General features: G+C 39.3%; 1 protein-coding gene across 6 annotated transcripts in view; it reads right to left on the bottom strand.

Moving 5' to 3' along the window:
• Nucleotides 1-19563, bottom strand: part of SOX5 (SRY-box transcription factor 5) — a 337014-nt gene that overhangs the window by 50375 nt on the left and 267076 nt on the right. For all 6 annotated transcript variants that reach the window (XM_050907886.1, XM_050907914.1, XM_050907904.1 and 3 more), the window contains exon 9: nt 5515-5661. In XM_050907886.1, the coding sequence (XP_050763843.1) occupies nt 5515-5661 (147 nt within the window). The remainder of the gene's footprint in view (nt 1-5514; nt 5662-19563) is intronic.

Raw genomic sequence — 19563 nt, forward strand, 5'->3', positions numbered from 1 at the left:
GCATTCAGCAGCTGCTGAGCTCTTCAACCAATAAAGAGGACAGTAATTGCCATTAGTATATGAGGCCTAACATGTGCAACGGGTTAGTTTCAGACAGGTTCCTCTTCTCTGCTCTTCAGGGAAAAGAATTTGGCCCCATCTAACACAAGCAGTCATGCCCTTTGATCACCTGTACACAGGCATGATCGGTCTTCTTTATCACATAGCTGTCCTCTTTACAGCTGAAGTACTTCACAGTGCTGTGCAGAACAACTAGCTCATGTTTCCAAAAATATTTGATATCACTAAATAAAAAGAAGTGTTATGAAGAGGAAACACCAACATCCTTCTGCATTTGACGAGCAATGCATCTATCATCTGTAGAGCTGAAATTAAATACTTTCCTTTAACGTGTTCAAAAATGGCAGCTCTGAGGGTACGAGGAATCTGTATGTCTACTTATCAGCTAGGCTTCTGCAATAGTCATAGCTTGATGTGGCAAGCAAGCTGATGCAGCTATGTACATAATGGAGTTTGATGTTTTCCCCAATATCTTCCCAAGATAAATTTTCACATTCTGCGCTATCATAAAAAAGAGAGAAATGAGGGAAAGGGAGACAAATATACCCAAGTTAACAGGGCTGCTTAGGGTAGTCACCTAAGCTGAAGTTCAAGTCAACAATTTGCCCAAAGTAGAATCAGAAATATCATCTACATAAGTGTTCTTATTACCAGGCTATTTTAGGGCCTTTTCCTTTCTCCTTCTCTTCAGTCATTTTTCTTTTTTTTCCTCATATTTTTATCCTGAGTCAAGAAAGCTTTCCTACTGAAACTGGGAAGTATAGTCCCATCATCAGTTTTGACTGGGACAGGAAAATCCCCAGCCAGCTCCCCATAGTAAACAGATTACTTATTTTTCCTAATAACATAGCCTGTGGTGTGTCTGAATTAAAATGCCCATTTCCAAAGACTCTTATTCTTTATTTTGTCCCTGGTATCAGATGTACTTGGTAAGAAAGTCAACAGTGACTCAGTTGTAGTTTCGTATCCAGGCTTACCCTGTCTGGGTGAGAATGGAACAAGCACACTGTTGGTCCCTTTCTATCCTTCGTATACTATAAACAGCTGGCGCATGTGGCAGCACCTGTAGCATCATCATCAGATATTCCTCAAAAATGGAAGAAGTTCCCTTGGAGAGACTCTGGCCATTTTAAGGTCAATCTATGCTGTGGTAGAGAGGCAAGCTCTAAGTCTTTCAAAGGTGATTCTATTGCTGACTATAGGCAACATGAAAAATTTTCAATCCAATGTTTACTTTGGTGATCAGAGGATCAGATAATGTGAAAATAAAGTACCATCTTCGGTTAAGGATTCACATTGATATTTGTCTGGATATTGCAGTTGAGGAGAATCTGACTGTGTATATCCAACTGCTTAGTGCTGTTTCTGGCTTGTCTGAAACACATTTCCTTTCCTTGTCACAACTCCCAGGTGCTACTGCTGAGCAAATAGTAACATCATTGCCAGAAGTATTTGAAAAGAACAAAAAATTGATTTGGACAATCTGTGTGCTGTTGCCACTGATGGAGACACAACTGTGAGTAGGGTTAGGGCTGAGGTCATAACAAGGTTAAAAGAAAAGTGCCCAGGAATTCTCTCCTGTCACATTTCACACTGAATTGCTCCTGTTTTTCAGCAGATGCTACAGACAATGCATTGTGCTCTGTTAAATACGGGGAACCATTTAGCTACATTTACAAGCTACATTGAAAATTCACTCCAGAATTACTGTACTCGAAAGGTTACATGGAAAGGGCTAGGATATTGCATCACGCAGACACTAGATGCTATATTTATACGTGCAACATAAAAAGCAAGGAACAAAGGCAGGAATGAACACGGCCCTGGCCGTTTACAAGTGAGGGTGATGTTGCTGTCCTTATTCAAGAGTATAATGCACCTCATCTGAAGTCAGTGAAGACTGTAGCTACCAGGTGAGAATCCTGGTACCATGGTAAAGGTCACTGTTCAGATAAACATATTCTCTATAACACTGCTTTTTTTCATCTCCTGCATGGCCCTGTACAAGCAAGAGGCTTGAAGTTAATCACAAGATGGACTGGTAGGTTATTCTGCCTACCTGTGCCTGTTCTCTCCTACCTACTCAGGAGCGTGTAACCACCTTGAACACCCAACAGAGCAGCATGCAAGCATTTACATGATCAAAGGCAAAATGTGCTTAAGACAGACTTTGGAAATCCAGCACAATTTGGCAAACTTCAAAGATAGTTGCCTTTCAAATGGGTTGTGGAGGAGGCCTTGGTAAATTTGAATGGTATGATTAGCATACCGGCTGTTTTTAAAACTGCTCAAGAAGAAGCTGTGTTAAAATCCATTTCCGCAAGACACACGCATTTTCTTTTGGACAGGCTCCACTAGCTCTGTTTCTTAAATCAATTTTTCTGGCACAGATTTCTTCTTGGAAGAATATACGACACCAGCTCAGTTTCCTAACCAAAACTTGACAGAATGTGTGCAGCACAGCATAATGGCATCTCTACTTCATGGCTTCCTAAAAGTTACAGTACAGAAACCTAGGAAGTGAATTTGACTATTCCAGGTCACGTCTGTTGAAAGGCGAGCGAGACAACAGAGGATGCCAGGGTAGTCTGCCCAGCACAATGTTCAAACACTGGTGAGGGCCACTGATAAAAGGTTTGCCAAAATGGGAGTTGCCAAGGTCTTAGAGGAGTTTCAGGGATGTGTTCAAGTCTTACTAGATTTAAAGGATGATCCTTGGCAAACTCCCCCTGATGCTTCTCAGCATTTCTAGAGCCAACGGTTGTTCCATCTGCTGCTGAGGCCGACTTTGAAGAATCCTTGCAAAGAGCAGCACACTAACTTTAACACTATACAAGAGGGAAAAAACCACAGCTTTTCAGAAGTGACCTAGATGTTTGCCAGTAGCTTGACACACTCTCAGGTAAGGCTGTCTCCTTGTCTCCAAACACTTGAGCGTATTACCAAAGCTGCGCCAGTGTAAACTGTGGGCTGAAAATAGAGATTCAGCAAACAGCATCTATTGAAAGCTTGTCTAAGGCATTAACTGTTCATCTGTGGAGGTTTGACGTACAGTGACAGTGAGAAAGACCACCACAAACTAACTTCAAGAACCAAGCTGCTGCTGGGGATTCAAAAAAAATGTTAAAAAATGGCTGTGAAACTCAGACAGATACTCCCTGACAACAGCTAAAAAATTTAAAATAAAATAAAAAAAAAAATTAGCAAACACAATAAACTTTTGGAGCTGTTGAACACAAACAAGCTTTGAAAAAGCAAAGGAAGGTCCACACAGACACAAACGAAGGTGTTTAGTTTCAACACATAAGCTTCAGTTTCTGCCACTGTGACGGATTTGCCAGTATGTCTTCTGAGCCAGGCCACTGCACTATTGTATAAGCTTTATTCTAATTACTGTAGGCTCTATAAAGGTTTCTTTATCATTTAGTATTATAAATAATTGTGCTTCCAGGCTGGAGTTCAAAGCTCAGTATAGCATTCGCACAACACCACAGGCAGGTCAGGTGACCTTTCTCCAATTCTCCTCTCTCTGGTGCTGAGGACAGACAAAGTGATATGTCTGTCATACGCCATTACCATTAGAACAGAATCTTGTTCTTTTATTACAACTGAACTCCGCCGGATTTCTCAGCAGGAATGCTAAGTGAAATCAATGTCTTGGATTTCCAGGCTGAGCTTGGAGGTCACAGCCACTCTATCATTTCTCAGCATTATCCCTTCTCTTTCTCTCGCTCTCTCTCTGAGCCTCCAACTGGCACACAGCAGATTGAAAACAGCATGCATCACAGGGCTCACGCTGCACAATTTTACAGCCTTTTGGAGCCCCCTTCCTTTCCTTTTGGCCCACTTTTTTTTTTTTTTTTTGCCATTTGCAAATAAATTTTGTTTGTGTCCTGCAGAACTGCAAGGCAAAGGCACTGGAACACCTACAAATATGAAAAAGCAGTAAAACACAAGGGAGAACAGAGCTGATCTTGACAGCTGCCAGTAAGATGGTTATGCTTGATGTTGCCGGTAGATATGGCAGGCCTTCTAATTCCACAATTGCCACAAAATAAATACTGTGTCCCCTTAGATCTCATCAGACATTCTGCTTGTGCACATGAGATCCAAAAACAACACCGGGATTTTAAGTGTAGTGGATCTTGCAAGCCGCTAGCCACACACAAAAAAACCCTTGTATAATGCACAAAAATCTCTTGTTAACCATAGACATGACTTTTTGGGGGGGGGGGGGGAAAAAATCCCAAAACTATCGTCAAGCACTGCATGGCTTTGTGATTCCTTACTCTACAGTATATAAAAGAAGAGGCCAAGCCAAGGATAAACTTCGGGAAGTCAGAAAGTCTACACTGAGGAGAGAAGAAAGAAAACATAGACCCAGAGCTTGATTCATTAACACAACAGCTACTGGTTCCACACCATCTATTTTATTCTTTGAACATGTATCTCACTGAGCTGACAATGGTATTATTTATTTGTCTGGTTATTTTTAATCTGTGCTGTTCTACTGTTAGGGTAAAACCAAGACACTACTGTCAATTCAAGGAATCTTTTCTGACATGATAAAGGACATGGACAGCATGCTAGAGGACACTAACAAAAAGAAAGGACACATTTTTATCAAGCTCTTGCTGTCACCTAAATGGGACTGCTTTTTCCCTGCATTTCTTAGCTAAATTCTTCCTAGTTGTTTTGCAATACCTAAGATGTGCCATTCAATTTTGACCCATTACTTTTGCTCAGCTGTGGCATACGCTGAGCTCATCTTCTTCCACTGGACATATTCTGTGTCCTTCTTCTAGGTATAACTAGTCACACATTGGCAGCGTTATACAGATGTGACTACAAGCTGCTAGCTTGAACTTTTAAATGAGTACGGACTTAATTGCCCAGCTATGACCAAGATTATTCATCAGAGCCCATCACTCGATGGACAGATTCCAGCCCTGTTCTATGACACAACAGACATTGCTTTGGAGACTTGTTCCTCCACAAACTCCCACTGAACCCCAGGACAGGATCTGGCCACAGATGAGGTGCTCCACCACTTTCCATCTCTCATTGACACACTGCTAACCTGACTCCGGTTTAGCGTTGTGAAAGGGAACAACAGTTGTGTGCTGGAATAGGAGCTGGTCACCTCAGCCTGTTACCTGTTACTGAAGATGGAAGAAACAGCAGTGTGATAGCTAGGACACTGCAAGGGAACCCACGGGATCCCAGCTGAGGTAGTGTCTGTTACCGACACCGTGTATGAATGGTTGTTTGGTATTACTGTGCTGGGGTCCTCCCACTGGAAAAATGGCACTACGAATATCCTCCTATTTCAGGAAGATATCCTGAGAACAAAGCTGCCTGCAACTGAGAGGCACGCAGATACCCTTTAGAAAAAAAACACATGCAAGTACCCACATTGTCAGAAACGCAATGCTGCAGGGCCTGGTACAGTACCTTGCTTTTGGGTGGAGGGCTGTTTGTGCTCTTGTCTGTGTGGATGCTGGTAGGCGATACAGCAGCACCAAGGTTACCCTGGGGTATGCCAGGTATCTTGCCTCCTGGAGACACTTGCATAGCAGCAAGTTGGGCAGCATACAACTGCTGTAAAAACAAACAAAAAATGGGGAAGGGGCGGGGGGGGGGGGGGGGGAGAGGACAGACATCATCAATAAATAAGTAATTTTCCCAAAACTTCTCCTACTGCAGATGATATATTTTCCTTCTGATGGGTATTTTTTATTTAGCACACTGGTATATTTCAAGACAAGAATTGTCATCTCAACTTTTGTGACTCGTTCCTCAGGGGACGAATGACAGCTGTCACCATGAGAAATGTCCCAGCTTCCCTGTGTGTCCAGGGGTTCAAAACAAGGAACAAAAGCTAATCTTCATGGTTTGCCTGAGCCACTGGGCAATCCTTCCTTTCCTGAGATGACTCAGGCATAACAGCATCTCCACCAATAATATGCATCGACCCCTGTGAAATTCACATGACGTTTGATATGATGGTCTCTGTGCTACCATTTCACATTTCTTTATCTTCCTTGCTATGTTTGCCCCTTTTGCAGAGGCTGTAAGGCATTTGGGACAGGGAATGTCAAAATTTTGTTTAGCACTTACTGTGAGAGTCCACTCTCAGTTGTGTTCTGGGGAACCACTACAGTCAATATAAATATATATGTATCGATGGTAATGTACTGTCTGTTAGCAACTAGAAGCTCCAATTAAGACTAAGAACCCTTTCTGTGCTAGATGCAAAGCAGATACACAGTGGGAATGTTTTTCTCTTCAAAACTAAACCAGTAAGGCACTTTAAACACATATTTGATTATTAGCATATGAATACTTAGAATCACAGTCATCTGTTTAAAGTTATGCACTACAGTAAGAGTTTAATGGACAGAGGTCAAACGCAGAGAGAAAACAGGCAAACTGGCAGTGCCTGGAAGCTCCCCTGACCTGCAAATAAAAAGTGGAGAAAATAAACATGGCGGGCAGGAGAAGCAGCAATTGTTGCCGCTTTGTGAATAGAGAGGAATTCAGGTGAAGCCAAATAGAAGTCAGATGTCTGAGAGAGCAGGTAATGTAGTAACAAAGGCTTTCCCTCCTCGGTCACAGTATCAGTTTCAAAGACTCATGCTATGTATTATTTGTGCTGTGCAGTACATGTGTAATGTGTAACACTGAACAATGGTGCTCTCTGCCTGCAGGTGCTAACAGAGCTTCTGAGATGCAACATGACAAGGTATAACATGCAGGAACATGGAAATGGATGTGAGAAAACAAGGGGGCTTCAATATGACTAGTCTAAGAAGTCTTGTTAGTGATGCTTAGTTGTTCTGCTGTTGTTTTTTAGTTAATTGTATATGCTGGTAAAAGAACAAAGGTCAGATTGGAGGGCACAAAGAAACGCTAACCCAAACCAGCAAGTTTGAAAGAGGAAAATGAGGATTCATTACAGGAATATTCCACATGGAGCTGTGCAAAAGGTAGAGAGACACTGCTAATGTGAGTTCAGAGTACATAAGCCCTGTAGCAAACACTTAACTTGATCAAATGGGCAAGATTTACTGCTTTGAGTCTCGGACAACCCTGGACATTGTCCTGTGGTTCCCTGTACAAACTCTTCCCTTCGCTGGTGCACAATCCTAGCCCTTTCACATACTTAAAAGTAACCCATTTCTGCTCTGCTAGGTTTAATCAGACACCAAGTTCTTACTTATTTCTTTTTCACTCTTTCTATTCTTTTCAGACTTTCTATTCTTTTCAGTTTTGAATCCTTTTTATTTCTTTTCTCTACTTTGATCACTGCTTGTTCCTTATTTTTCTGTACTTCTTAATCACCATTTATCCATCCCTTCCTGTTTAGTCTCCCTCTCTTTTCCTATCATCCATTCATTCATCTGTTCTCTCCTTGCCTCTTCCTCAAATTTATTTATTCATTTATTCTATGTGTTACCCCCAGCAAGTCTGAGCCAAATAGATGCAAATCAACTACAGATAAAAGTAATGAAAAACAATCCAGCCACAAATCAGTCACAGGTTCAAATGCATGTATTTATCAGTTGAAGTTCATATCCATTCATTCTTTCAAAGGAAGACTAAATCCAGCAGGGAGAAAGGAACAAGGGTCTGTGTGAACCAGAGAACTGTAGCAGGCAGTTCAAGGAAAACCAAGCCAGCTTTATGTATGAATTAATATATCAGAAGGGCAACAGTTGTTTAAGAAATAGGATACATGACTAGGGAACAGCTCAAACATAATCGGACTCTGGTGATGACAGAGCAGATCTAGGGAAAGCTTTTCCTTTTCTTCTGCTCCCTATTGAAAAAAATGACAAAACAAATTGAGGCAACTATGGGAAAAAGACAAAAGAAAGTCAAACGGCCATTGAGCTGGAAAGGTTCGAACTTGCTGCTAATCTACAGATTAGATATCAGAGAATATGTCTAGTCCACAAGTACAGGTGAAAATAACATAGTCAGTTTGGACACTTAGCAGTCCTGAACCAACTGGAGATCATTGACAGGCCATACAGGGACCAGCCTGTTGAGGACTGAGCCTCCCAGAAATTTCTGTGAGCCTTTGGGGAAGACTTTTCAAACAGAATCCTTACCCTGAAAAGAGAGGGAAATCTCTACCTCAAACATAGCTCTCAAACTTCTGTTGAGGTCCAAAGAGTGAACCACAAGAACTAAACTGTATGAAATACAAGCACAACATGGTGTCCAAGAATCTGTACCATCTTATACCTGTTCAGTGGTCACCGAGAAATGTGTTGGAAGCCATGGTTCCTCCTTACAGTATGTCATCAACCACCTTTTTCACAATGCATGCAAAGCAGACGATGACTAAATAAGCATGGGGAATAAATTTCCCTATGCAACAGCCCAGGAGAAAGCCATATTTTTAGGTGATAAATGGAATATATGGAATTTCAAATGCATGTCTTATTCTCAGTTCAGGGACAGATATACCTCAAGAGAGTGAAGCACACAGTATAGTGTGGAGTAATCTGGAAGGAGGGGTGGAAGAAAACCTATAAAGCCTTCATTCATGCTTTGTACAAACTTCTATCCTCCTGTTATCAGATTCAACGTCTCACCTCTATTTAATTAATTTTGAGAATTAAAAACAAACATTAAATAAAATCTTATAAGAGGTCCCTTGTTAGAGTACCCTCTTAAAAAGTCCCTTCGTGCAACACAAACCAACTACTCTACTGAAAAGCAACATCAGGCCCAGCTCTAAAGTGAAAAACGTGTAGCTTATGAAATTGCAAGGGTCTGAATCCTATTTAACCAGTAAGATTGCTCCTATATTCCCCCCCATTTCAAAAAATGGACAGAAATATACAACACGTAGCACATTTCTTAGACTGTCAATATTTTTGAGCCTTGACATTATTGAACTTGTCTGTTCATATTTAGTTGTTTTAGGACATGATGACCTTTAGCTTATACCCAAGGAAAGGAGAATGGTGTGACCAAGTGCTGTGAATCAAGATGGCTAAATGACAACAATTCATGCATTCATTTCGCAGACAAACTGAACTCCAACAAAAGAACATTTCTACCCCTGCTTCTCCAACAGAGGTTCAGATTTTGGAACAGTGTATGAATTAGTCTCTGTTGAAACATTGAACCATCATCTAAAATGCACCCTTATACTTTTCACAGTAATGAAACCAAGACCTCAAAAAGGGTAGAAAATGATGTTATTGTGTATCACTGTTGTAATACACTGTTCTTGAGCCTCTTAATTTGTACCCCAAACAGAGACTCCTGAAGCCACTTCCGCTACCTTCAGCTAACCTAAAGGCTCAATCTCAAATCCTAGCACTCAAGGACGTCATTTTGCTGCACTACAACTCATACAGGATTTTCAATCTATAGGGTCTTGACTGGTTTATTGTGACCAAGGCATTCAGTTGAAATCAGTGAAGCACTACGGCTTTAGACAAGTTTATTTTTGCTATACATAATAAATAAAATAAGGATAATATTCTGAATTTAATAAGATAGATAATACTTCTTCAAGAAGGCAGAACTGGGCTTCTGAAAAAGCAATTAAAAAGTAACATCTATTGTTTGTTTATAACTAAGTAACTACGTTTCAGCTCCCCTGCCCATGTGCAATATTGCATGCCTTGTTAATGTTTTCTCATTAACCTCTTACAAAAACCTGTATGGAAGCAAAATCATCAGAACAAAAGCACAATGTGATACACTTTAAAATGAGCAGGATGCATAGTTATTTTTTTAATGTTGCTCCTCTGTCCTTAAGCTATTAAACAAAAATTCCCCCTTCTCCCTAGGTCACCACCTAAACCATTTATAATTCTTCCAATATATTAAGCAGAAATATTCAGCTGAACTCTCCAAATGGACTAGCTCTAACAGCTCTTGGCTTGATGACTCTGTAGTACATCAATAGCAAAGCCTTAAGGTTAGACCAGCTTTGAAAACTCTCCCCCTGGGCATTGTTGTTACATGTTAACAATGCTCATTACTGCTTTGAGGGTACACTAAAAATGAATTCTTGTTCTATTAATACAGAAAATGAGAATGAGATTTAATAGCAATTTTAAAAAGGGTTGAACAAAGTGTTAGCAATTACATAGGCAGAGATAGTTGATTCAAGCACCTATAGGCATTTGGATTACAGTATTATCTCTTATTAAAATATTTTTATTAGTGAGCAGTAGAGATTAAGAGCTGTTATTAAAAAAAACACAGAGAGACAGAAACAGGTGGTACTGGAAACCAAATCAGTTATTGCAATAAATTTGTTTCTGATATAAACTAGTTTTTCAGTGAAGTTACCACAGTGATGAATTTACAAACCACTGTGCTTAAATGTTTGAACTGTTGACTGATCCAATACTTCAATTTCTTTGTCATTCTGAGACCCATCATTAAAAATATACACATGAATGGCCCTGTTCTTTGATTTTTGCATAATCTGGGGGAAAAACAGTATAAATTGAGATTCTCTTATTCAGAATACATGAATTTCATTTTCTTTACCTCAAATTTTATGCTTATATAAGGCATGCAAAGTGTTCGATTACAGCAGAAAGAATTAATTTTGGATCTGTTCAGGTGGGGTTTTTATTTAAAAAAAAGGACAGAAGGAATTAGAAAGAAAAGGAATTCACTTAAACATTTGATATACATCCTACTGTAAGATAGGTTTTTAAAGGTAGTGGCAACATAGATAAAAAGTTAACTATAGAAATTAGAATTAAAGCTGCACTCATTAGTGATTGGTAGCAATGCTTTCTAGATCTTCTATGAAAAAAATTCTTCATTTAGCTCTTCATTACATATCTGAAAGGTACAAATGCCAGATTTTTATCTTTTCTGTGTCTGAGTTTCCCTCAAAGACTGTTAGTCAAACATTTCAAAGGGACACACTAATTTGTACATTCAAAACTTCAGCAAAGGCTTTTAAAGTGCCATTTGTTTGCACCAACTGGGAGATTTTCAGAAAACAAAGATAATATGTGAACACAAATTCAATAAGCTCCTTTAAAACCTTGCCCAAAGAACCCATTGCAAGGTGAATTTAACTTGGCTTCAGTGCTTGAGTTTGCTAGCTTTCACTTTGGGCTAATTTCAGATAAGAACAATATAGCTTGAGATCCTGAGATGCACTTAGAGTATTTCGGTTTATTTTTATTTTATTTTATTTTGTTCTTTAGAATTCTGAACAGAGTTGGATAATTATTACTGTTCCACCTACTGTATGTCTTTATCACACCCATTTCCTAAAAGAAATTGCCCTGGCTCCCAGTGCTGAGGTATGCATATGTCCCACAGAGACTCGTTCTGGCAGGGGACCTTGCCTGAACTAGTGTTTCCTTTATTCACCAAGTAAAAAATAGCAAGCTGATGAATTCGCCCCAAAATTGTGGACCACACAGAGACTAGAGAAGATACACTAAATGCTGAAAAGCTACACTGTTCTTTCCCGTGGCCACAGAAACCAGCTAACTTCCTTTGAAAACTCCCATCCTAGCTTTGCTCTGTATTTAGCCTAAGGGAGGAAGACAGGTAAGTAAATCATGAATCAAGGAACAATAATAAATATTTGAAAGTTAAGACTGAGCAAATTAATAGATAAGTAATATGCTGCTTTTAATCAGAGAGCATTGGTAACACTTGGAGGAACTGCCTAGAGAAATGGTGGATTTTGACTCTTGGTGTTTCAGTCAAGATCAGATGTGTTTCTGGAAGATGAACTTTAAACAAAGAGTTTATTATGCCCAATAATATTTTACATCTTGTTTTGTCAGACTAGACAATCTAATAGTCTCTCTAGCCTTAAAAAACCTGAGACTTAGAAAGAAACATTAAGAAAAACAAGTTCTCATTAGAAAAACTGTAAAGCATTCACAAACAGAACAAGGCTTCACTTATACACTTCTTGCACGCAAGTTACAAGCACAGCCTTGTAACCACCATCTCTCTCATACTAGAAAAACATCACTTTTAGAATCAGTAACCACAAGTCTCCATAAAATATGATTCTGGTAGCTGATCTCTAGGGTTCCAGGCCCACAGCCCTTATTCCTGAGAATAATCCCACTGTAGTCAACAGGACTGCTTTGCCCGTGCCAGGCTGAATGCACTAGTTCTTTTCTCTTTTGGAACTTCCATGGTATGACCAACTGGGGATCCTTGGCATCCAGAAACAAGGCTGGAGTCCAGGTCACTGAAAAACTGAATGAGCTTTAAGTCTGCATTTAAAGTAATAAAGACTTCTATCATCACTGCAGTACATTCAAAACAATGCTTGCTTTGCTCGTAAAACAGTGGATAAAGTAAAAAATGTAGGTACAATTTATGGTAGCTCTGAGTTTTGTTAGCAACTACTGTAATTTCAATGGCTAGGACAATCATTTTAGCTGAAGTACAACTATATTAGTATTTATAGTAGCTTCTATGGGAAAGACACTAACCATAATACTCTACAAATGTTAAGAAATTCAGTTTTTATTGAAAAGCAGTCTTTACTTCTGCCAATGGATAAATGCTATTCAAATATTAGCAAGGTGAGAATCAGCCCCCGTGACATCAACTGATTGTTCCTGGTGACACAGGAAGACTGTAGGAAACTCCTGATTAGAGCCTAGACCTCACGGCTCCTTTGTCCCATGCCTTAACAAGATGACAATCCTTCTAACAGGATGTAACTGTAGGAACTTATCAATAGACACTTCCTATCAGAGGCTAATAAGATCTGTTAGTTTCTGTGATAAAATATCATTGTAAACTGTGTGTTTAAGATTGCCTGCTCTTTACAAATGAAGAGTTTTTAACTGGAAAACTGCCCAAGTGGCCTACATATTCATACATACCATGTTCACACCATATGACAGTAATTGAAATAGAGTGACTATATGGAATGCATATTGGAGAGGAAACTTGATAATGTCTTCTGGAAAAGCTTGTTGGATGAAATGTTGCAGATGAACAGTGTCCCCTTCAAGGAAAGTAATTAATATTGTACATATTTAAAAAAAAAATATATATAATCTGGCAACAATTTATTCCTATAGTTTGTTGTACAGCACCAGAATATAATGTATTATGGCTGCCATTACTATTATTTATTTTTATGCCAACAGAACTTCTTTTGTTAGAAAAAAAGATAAAAATTTCTTTAAAGTAAGGACATACTTTGGACAGCATACTCCTTAAGGAGTATACAGTAAGATGGACAGTGGTAATGTGGAAGACCAACAAACAACAGGGATCTGTAAATTAAGAAGAAGGTGCATTTGTTTTGTAAACTGCATTCCCTTTATCACTGACTATTCTGTAATGAAGATGAAGTCTCTGTATGAAGGTTCCACATGGAGACTTCTGTCCCAGTACAGCTTTTCCAAATTAGAAGCTTGAAGTCAGTAAAGTGGCACAGACATTATACTCTTGTAAGAAAAATCTCACTACTGCCTATTTGTTTACCACAAGTATGTTTCCCAAGAGCTTATTTTTTGATATATCCAGATTTCTGGCAACTAGCTCAGAGCACCTGACTCCAGTAAGTGTAATTTCCCATTTGAGAGAACAAAATTCTATGAGTGGCCATTTGACAAAATACTTATTTCATATTACATTGCTTTACTTGACTGGTACTGTATATAATCATTCATTGTTATCCATTAAGTGACTAGAGTAGTTAATAAGCAAACACTGCCAGCAGAATTACTGTAAATAAGGTTCGATATATTTCATATTGCTGAACTATAATTAAGGCATTTCACTATTTTATACACATCTCCTTAAGCGACTCTTTCTCCAGTTTTTATTTATAGATTTTCTGTTTGCGTTTTAAGTTGTTGTATTCAACAGGGAATTAAGTCAGGAAAACTCTGTGCCTGCTTTAGGACTGATACTGAATTAATTACTTCAAATCTGAATACTCTGTTTCTCCTGAAGTTAAATGCGGAGCTCATAGTAGAAAGATTAAAGTCAACTGCTTTTCTTATTTTGAGAACACGGATTTGCTCACTTGAATGCTGATATGGTATCAGGTTCTTATATCTTGGTGATTGTAAGATTCCTCGGTGACTTGTCCATCCTCTTCTTCAGGAATAAAGTAATGAAATAGGTATTTTGCAGCACATGTGGACCACAGCACTCAGCCTGCTCTAGAAACTCTTTTGTGACAAGTTGTGACAAGAAGAGAGTCCTAAAATACTGATGTCCCTCCTTAAAGGTAGCAGAAGGATAATAATCACCTACCAGAAGCAACAGTGTCATATTACTAAATTATAGTGTGTGGGAGGGGACAAGAAATAAATTAAACAACAAAATAAGTTGAAAAAATTTCACTTCGATATTTTTCCCAGTATATTTCCTAAAGCTCCCCCACGGTTATATCTTCATTTGTTAATTATGATATCAAACAGTGAAATGAGAAACAAATTCCTTCTAGTCTGTTTCCCTCTTGATATTAAAAATATTTCTGAACCTGGAGTACCATGCAATTGTATCTGTTGTCCTTGGAAGTATAAATTAACATTGTTCCTCAGTTACCTGACGTGTACAGGAGCTCAGTGACATCTACTCAGCTCATTCAAAAGCTTAATTTGCTCTTTGAACTGAGTTGTATTATGTGGTCAAAGGGTCTGGATAAAGGCGCAGGAGACAGAGAGTGACAAACTCTTAGTTCATCGTAAGCAACTTTCAACAGAGCTCACTTTCACAGGCTCAGAGAGCCACAGCTACTCTCTTCCAGTTCGGGTAGAGAGGAAAGAATGTGACGTTTGTGCCTTAAAGGGGAACTAAGGACTGCATTTGAGCTGCTTCCCTTGTGCCAAGCCTCCCTGAAAAGAACACATAAAGGAGGAAGTACGGGTAGAGGAAGAATACTGAAAGGGAGGGACCAGTGATGGATAGACCATCCGAGCTGCAGAAGAAAACGTACTTATTCCGAGAGCTAACCTAAAACAAATTGATTCCTAGAACAGTTGTGAAGAGATTTTTTTCCCCTTCCCTTTTTCCTTAGTAGGAAGCACTAATAGGATGTGACATGGCATCTTTATTCAGCTGCAGCTGTTATTTTATTTTATTTTTGGAGGTGCAGAAAGTAGAGCAAGGTTATTATTTTGGGGGAAAAGAATGTCAGTCCTGCAGTGCTAGCTTTCTAGTTTAAGGGTTTCTGTACTGCAGAAAACTTTCAAATAAGTTCTATCAGAGTTCAACAGCAATCCATTTACCTCTGATGTAATTTTTGTTCATGTTGATTGCCATACACACTCATTACCCAATTCCTCCAGAAAGCTAACAAGTCCTACCTCATCCTATGGGATCCTGTTGTGAAGTCACAGTATCAACACAGGGCACTAGTTCTCCTTCCCAGCAGCACACTGTGATCCCTTTCCGTAAGAGCAGAATACAAGACAAGAACTCTGGAAAGCTCCAGCTCACATGTACTTTTCCTTTGGCTTTAACCCACATGGAATCCTCTCTTCTTCTAAAACAGAATGTTTGTGTTCTAGGTACTACTAAAGACAAAGCTTGCAGAAAAGGTCGATCAAAATTACTAGACCTGTAGGGAAACTGTAATTCCAACCAAGGACATTGAAATTGGCCCAACTCTGATCTAGAACATTTTGAGCCTCACTGAATCAGAGCAAATCTGATTTGTGTTCCAAACCAGAAACCAGCTGAGTTTTGCTCTGGTCAGACTCCTCCTAATGTTCTCAACAGTGAGTCCTATCCACTTTAAACTCACAGAAGTGCCTAACTTCAAACTAGCCCCATTGCTATAAGCTGGATAACTTAGATGCTTAAAAAAACAAATGCATGTTTGTTGAACTGGGATGCTTGAGGTTAGGAGATGACAGATGACAAAGAGGAGATGTTAGAGTATGTGGAGAAGAGCGCCATTATTTGTTAACAAAATTGCTGAGGAGAGCTCAGAGAGTAGAAAAGCACTCAATTAATTTCATTGTTTGCTTCATTATATAAAAGTCTCCCTTTAACAAAATGAAGTAGTAGAAACAACTCAATAGCTGTTTAATCTTTTTATTCTTTGATTTTACGATAAAATGGGTGTGGTCTGTAAAACTCCCCCTCCAATGGAGCCCATAAAACTCCAGAGCCTGAAACCTCTGTGAAGCTTTGGCAAACTTCTCAGGAAATAACATAAGAAGCTGTTTTCTGGTTCATCTCATTATTTCCATGCTTACACTGATGTAATGGGAAGAGTGACACTTTGCATATTCCATTAGGACACGTACGGAAGTTTAATTCTTAATTCTTAGAAACTTTGTTCCCCCCAAAGTAGTCTCTGAAAACATCCGAAATCCCTCAGGATTCAGTTTCTGACTCTTGCTGCAATGAAACCGCAAACACTAAGGTCCAATGACACTGCATGATCGGACTTCAGCCCACGCATGAAAAGCCTTAAATCTAGCCTGAAACTCATGCCAATATGCCTCTTTTGGCACACGCTGTACTTGAGGTTTAAGAAGTTGTAGGCACAATAACATGACTGAAGGTCAAAGGGAATTACATCTTTAACTTTTATGTTCCTCACATGCTATGCATCACCCAAGCACAAAAAGAGCTTATACAATGAACTTTGGAACTTTACATTCAGCTAAGAGGAATATGATGGCTGCTTCTAGTTTTACCATCCATATGGATAACACAGAGCTGCTGGAGCCTCAATGTTCCCGTATCAAGTGTGAGCTTTCTACTTCTTAGTATCAAGCTGACCAAGCGAAATGCAACCTTCTCCACATTTCCCCACTGCCACCCTTCCATCCTGACGAAAGCTGTTAAGTCCCAGACTCTTCCAGCTTACCTGGGCTACCCTATGAAAGTGTCCTCTCTCTCCTTTAACTCTACAGCATTTTGCTCTTAAGTCTAGATGGGGTGAATGCAGAAATACATCTCTCTCAACTCCTGTTTTTCAGGCAAAAAGGATGCCATTCATTGGTAACAGGGCTGTAACCTCTAACTCATCTCTTAAAGGATTCTACATAGCCACATATTCTACAACCAGTGACGTGCACTATATTAACACTACTTAACTAGTAACAAGCTCTATAATCCATTAGTACATCTGATCCATCCATGACTATTTATTGAAGCTGATTTTCACAATTTTTTTGAGGCACTGAGTAAATTTTTTAAAAAAGACATAAAAACTGTAGACTCCTGAGTAAAAACAGTGCTTTTTGAAAACTGTCCCCTTCACACCAATTTTTAGTATGGAATTCTTTATAACATAAAGGTGGATCTGCTTGTCCAAAAACATTAAATACTGAAATTACTGTGCATGCTTAGGAGACATTTTTCAATTGTTAATAATGTGGCTGGGTTATAAAAAGAGCTAATCCGTATTTTAAATTGCTCATCTGGAAATTTGGATTACGAGTGAAAAAACCAGCAATTTTTATGTTTTAGAAAGCAGTACCAAAACACTAAACTCCTTTCAATTCAAAACAACAGCCAAAATTGATGTAAAATCAAATTTTAAATTGCTTCTGGCTGAGTAGTTGTCTGTAAAGCAGAAGGGGTGGGAGTACCAAAGAGTTTGCAATGGAAATACCGAGAAGCTCTTAACTGTAGTCACACTAACAAGAGCTGGTATCGTGAAGTAATAACATTATCCAGAAATCTTTGTTCATTACCTCATTCCTAATGCTGTCTCATTTCACTTGAGTTACTTGGGTCTGATGATGGGGTTAATGAGCAAGGAGGTGTTTGAGTGGGTGTGAATTAGGGGCGCTGCTAAAATAGAAACTATTTTAACAGTTCTGTGTTTAATATAGTCTGAAGCTCTGTAATTTTTTTCAGGTAAAATACTGACAGGTTCCAAGGCTAACACTGACTTTGGCAGAGCACAGATAATACCTAGACATATTCATATTACATGGAGTATTACGGAGGGACTCATGCTTCTATTCCTTTTCTACCTCCGTCATTCTACCCACAAGTCTAACATAGGAGGAATGCTAACGCTTTGATTTCCTGCGTTCAGAAGTTTTCCTCAAAAATTTGGGTATTTACAGTGACCATGACAGAAAACGCTGCTGATAGCTTCTCTCCCCCATCCCTGTACTCCACAAGCCATCTTCACATACCGCACAGCAATCCATTACAATATGTTCTAACATCTGCCTCATCGTATGATGTACGACCTATTTGATTGACCCTTTTTATGCTGCTCCAAGACTGGCTGTTCATTACAGTGGGAGGGTCAACAGTACTCACTGCTTCTTCAGTTAGCAACTGGTAAATATATCTCCATTTCAGGAAAGACTGGGAATGCCAAGCAGGCATCCTCCTCACTTCCCTCCGTACAGCAACGATCTACTCCACACAGTGCCTGCCTTTATCGCTAATTACATGTCACATTTCAATCCAGAATAGGGAAGGTCTCTTGTGAGCCCTCCCATCTATCGCTAATATATTAAACATTTCTGCCAATTAAATTTTTCCATGACAAGTATTACCATTACCCAATGTTTGTGACTCCAGCGTGGGAAGCATGAATAAGGCAAGAGACAGTACAGTCCTCCATTACGCAGGGACACATCTTGTTTTTGCCAAAGTCAGCAACTGTAAAATATCTCTCAACTTCTCCAGTTAATATCATGGCATAATACAGGCTTTTGGTCAAAGTGATCATATTCACTACAATAAAAGGAGCATCTAAGGTAACATAAAAGCACTTCCCATTATCGCAGGCATTAAATACAATTCTTAGTCTCACCATCTATCTTTCCATCACGTATTTAACAACATTACATACTTTAGGATCACTGTCGATTGTCCAAAGTCATCTGGCATGAAATGGAATCAATATGGCCATGAAAACGTAGGGAAGCAATGCACTGACCAGCACAACAGGATATTGCCTTTTCCCAAGGCCGGAAAACTCAGCTGACACAGGGCAGCTACACATATTTGGCAGTTAAAAAGTTATCTGCACTGACTCCAGCTCAGTGTCTTTCACAAACTCCAACCACTACAGAAATACAAAGTCAGTTGGCCTTGAGGCTCCATCTCCCACCAGCAATCACAGAAATATGCTGACTTTATTGTCCACTGTTACTTGCTTACTAACTGGAATTGCCTGGGCAAATGAAAAAAGAAACTGAATCACAGTAGAAAAGTGACAAGAAGTGGGTGTAAGTGGGGAATCCACCTGACCAGGTCTGAGCTAATCGCCCTCAGCTCCCTTTATAAAAACTGGAATGGAATCTGCAACTTTAGGCCAGATGAATTATACATGTTAGGCATCCATGGCTAAAGATGATTCTCATCCCACCATCCTGAGCACAAACCAGGAAAAAACTAGCTAGTCTTGCTCAGCATGTCTATGTCATTTTTTAAATTTTGTGTTAGCAGCTGAATTTTAAAGTGAAATATATCTGTCCTCTCTGAAGTTCACAAAAAATACACATTTCCTTTTTTCTTGCTACACAAGTAAGATGGAAAGTGACTTTGTCTTCCTCAAAGCTGTACAAC

Source organism: Gymnogyps californianus, chromosome 1 (assembly GCF_018139145.2).
Source record: "Gymnogyps californianus isolate 813 chromosome 1, ASM1813914v2, whole genome shotgun sequence".
Lineage (NCBI taxonomy): Eukaryota > Metazoa > Chordata > Aves > Accipitriformes > Cathartidae > Gymnogyps > Gymnogyps californianus.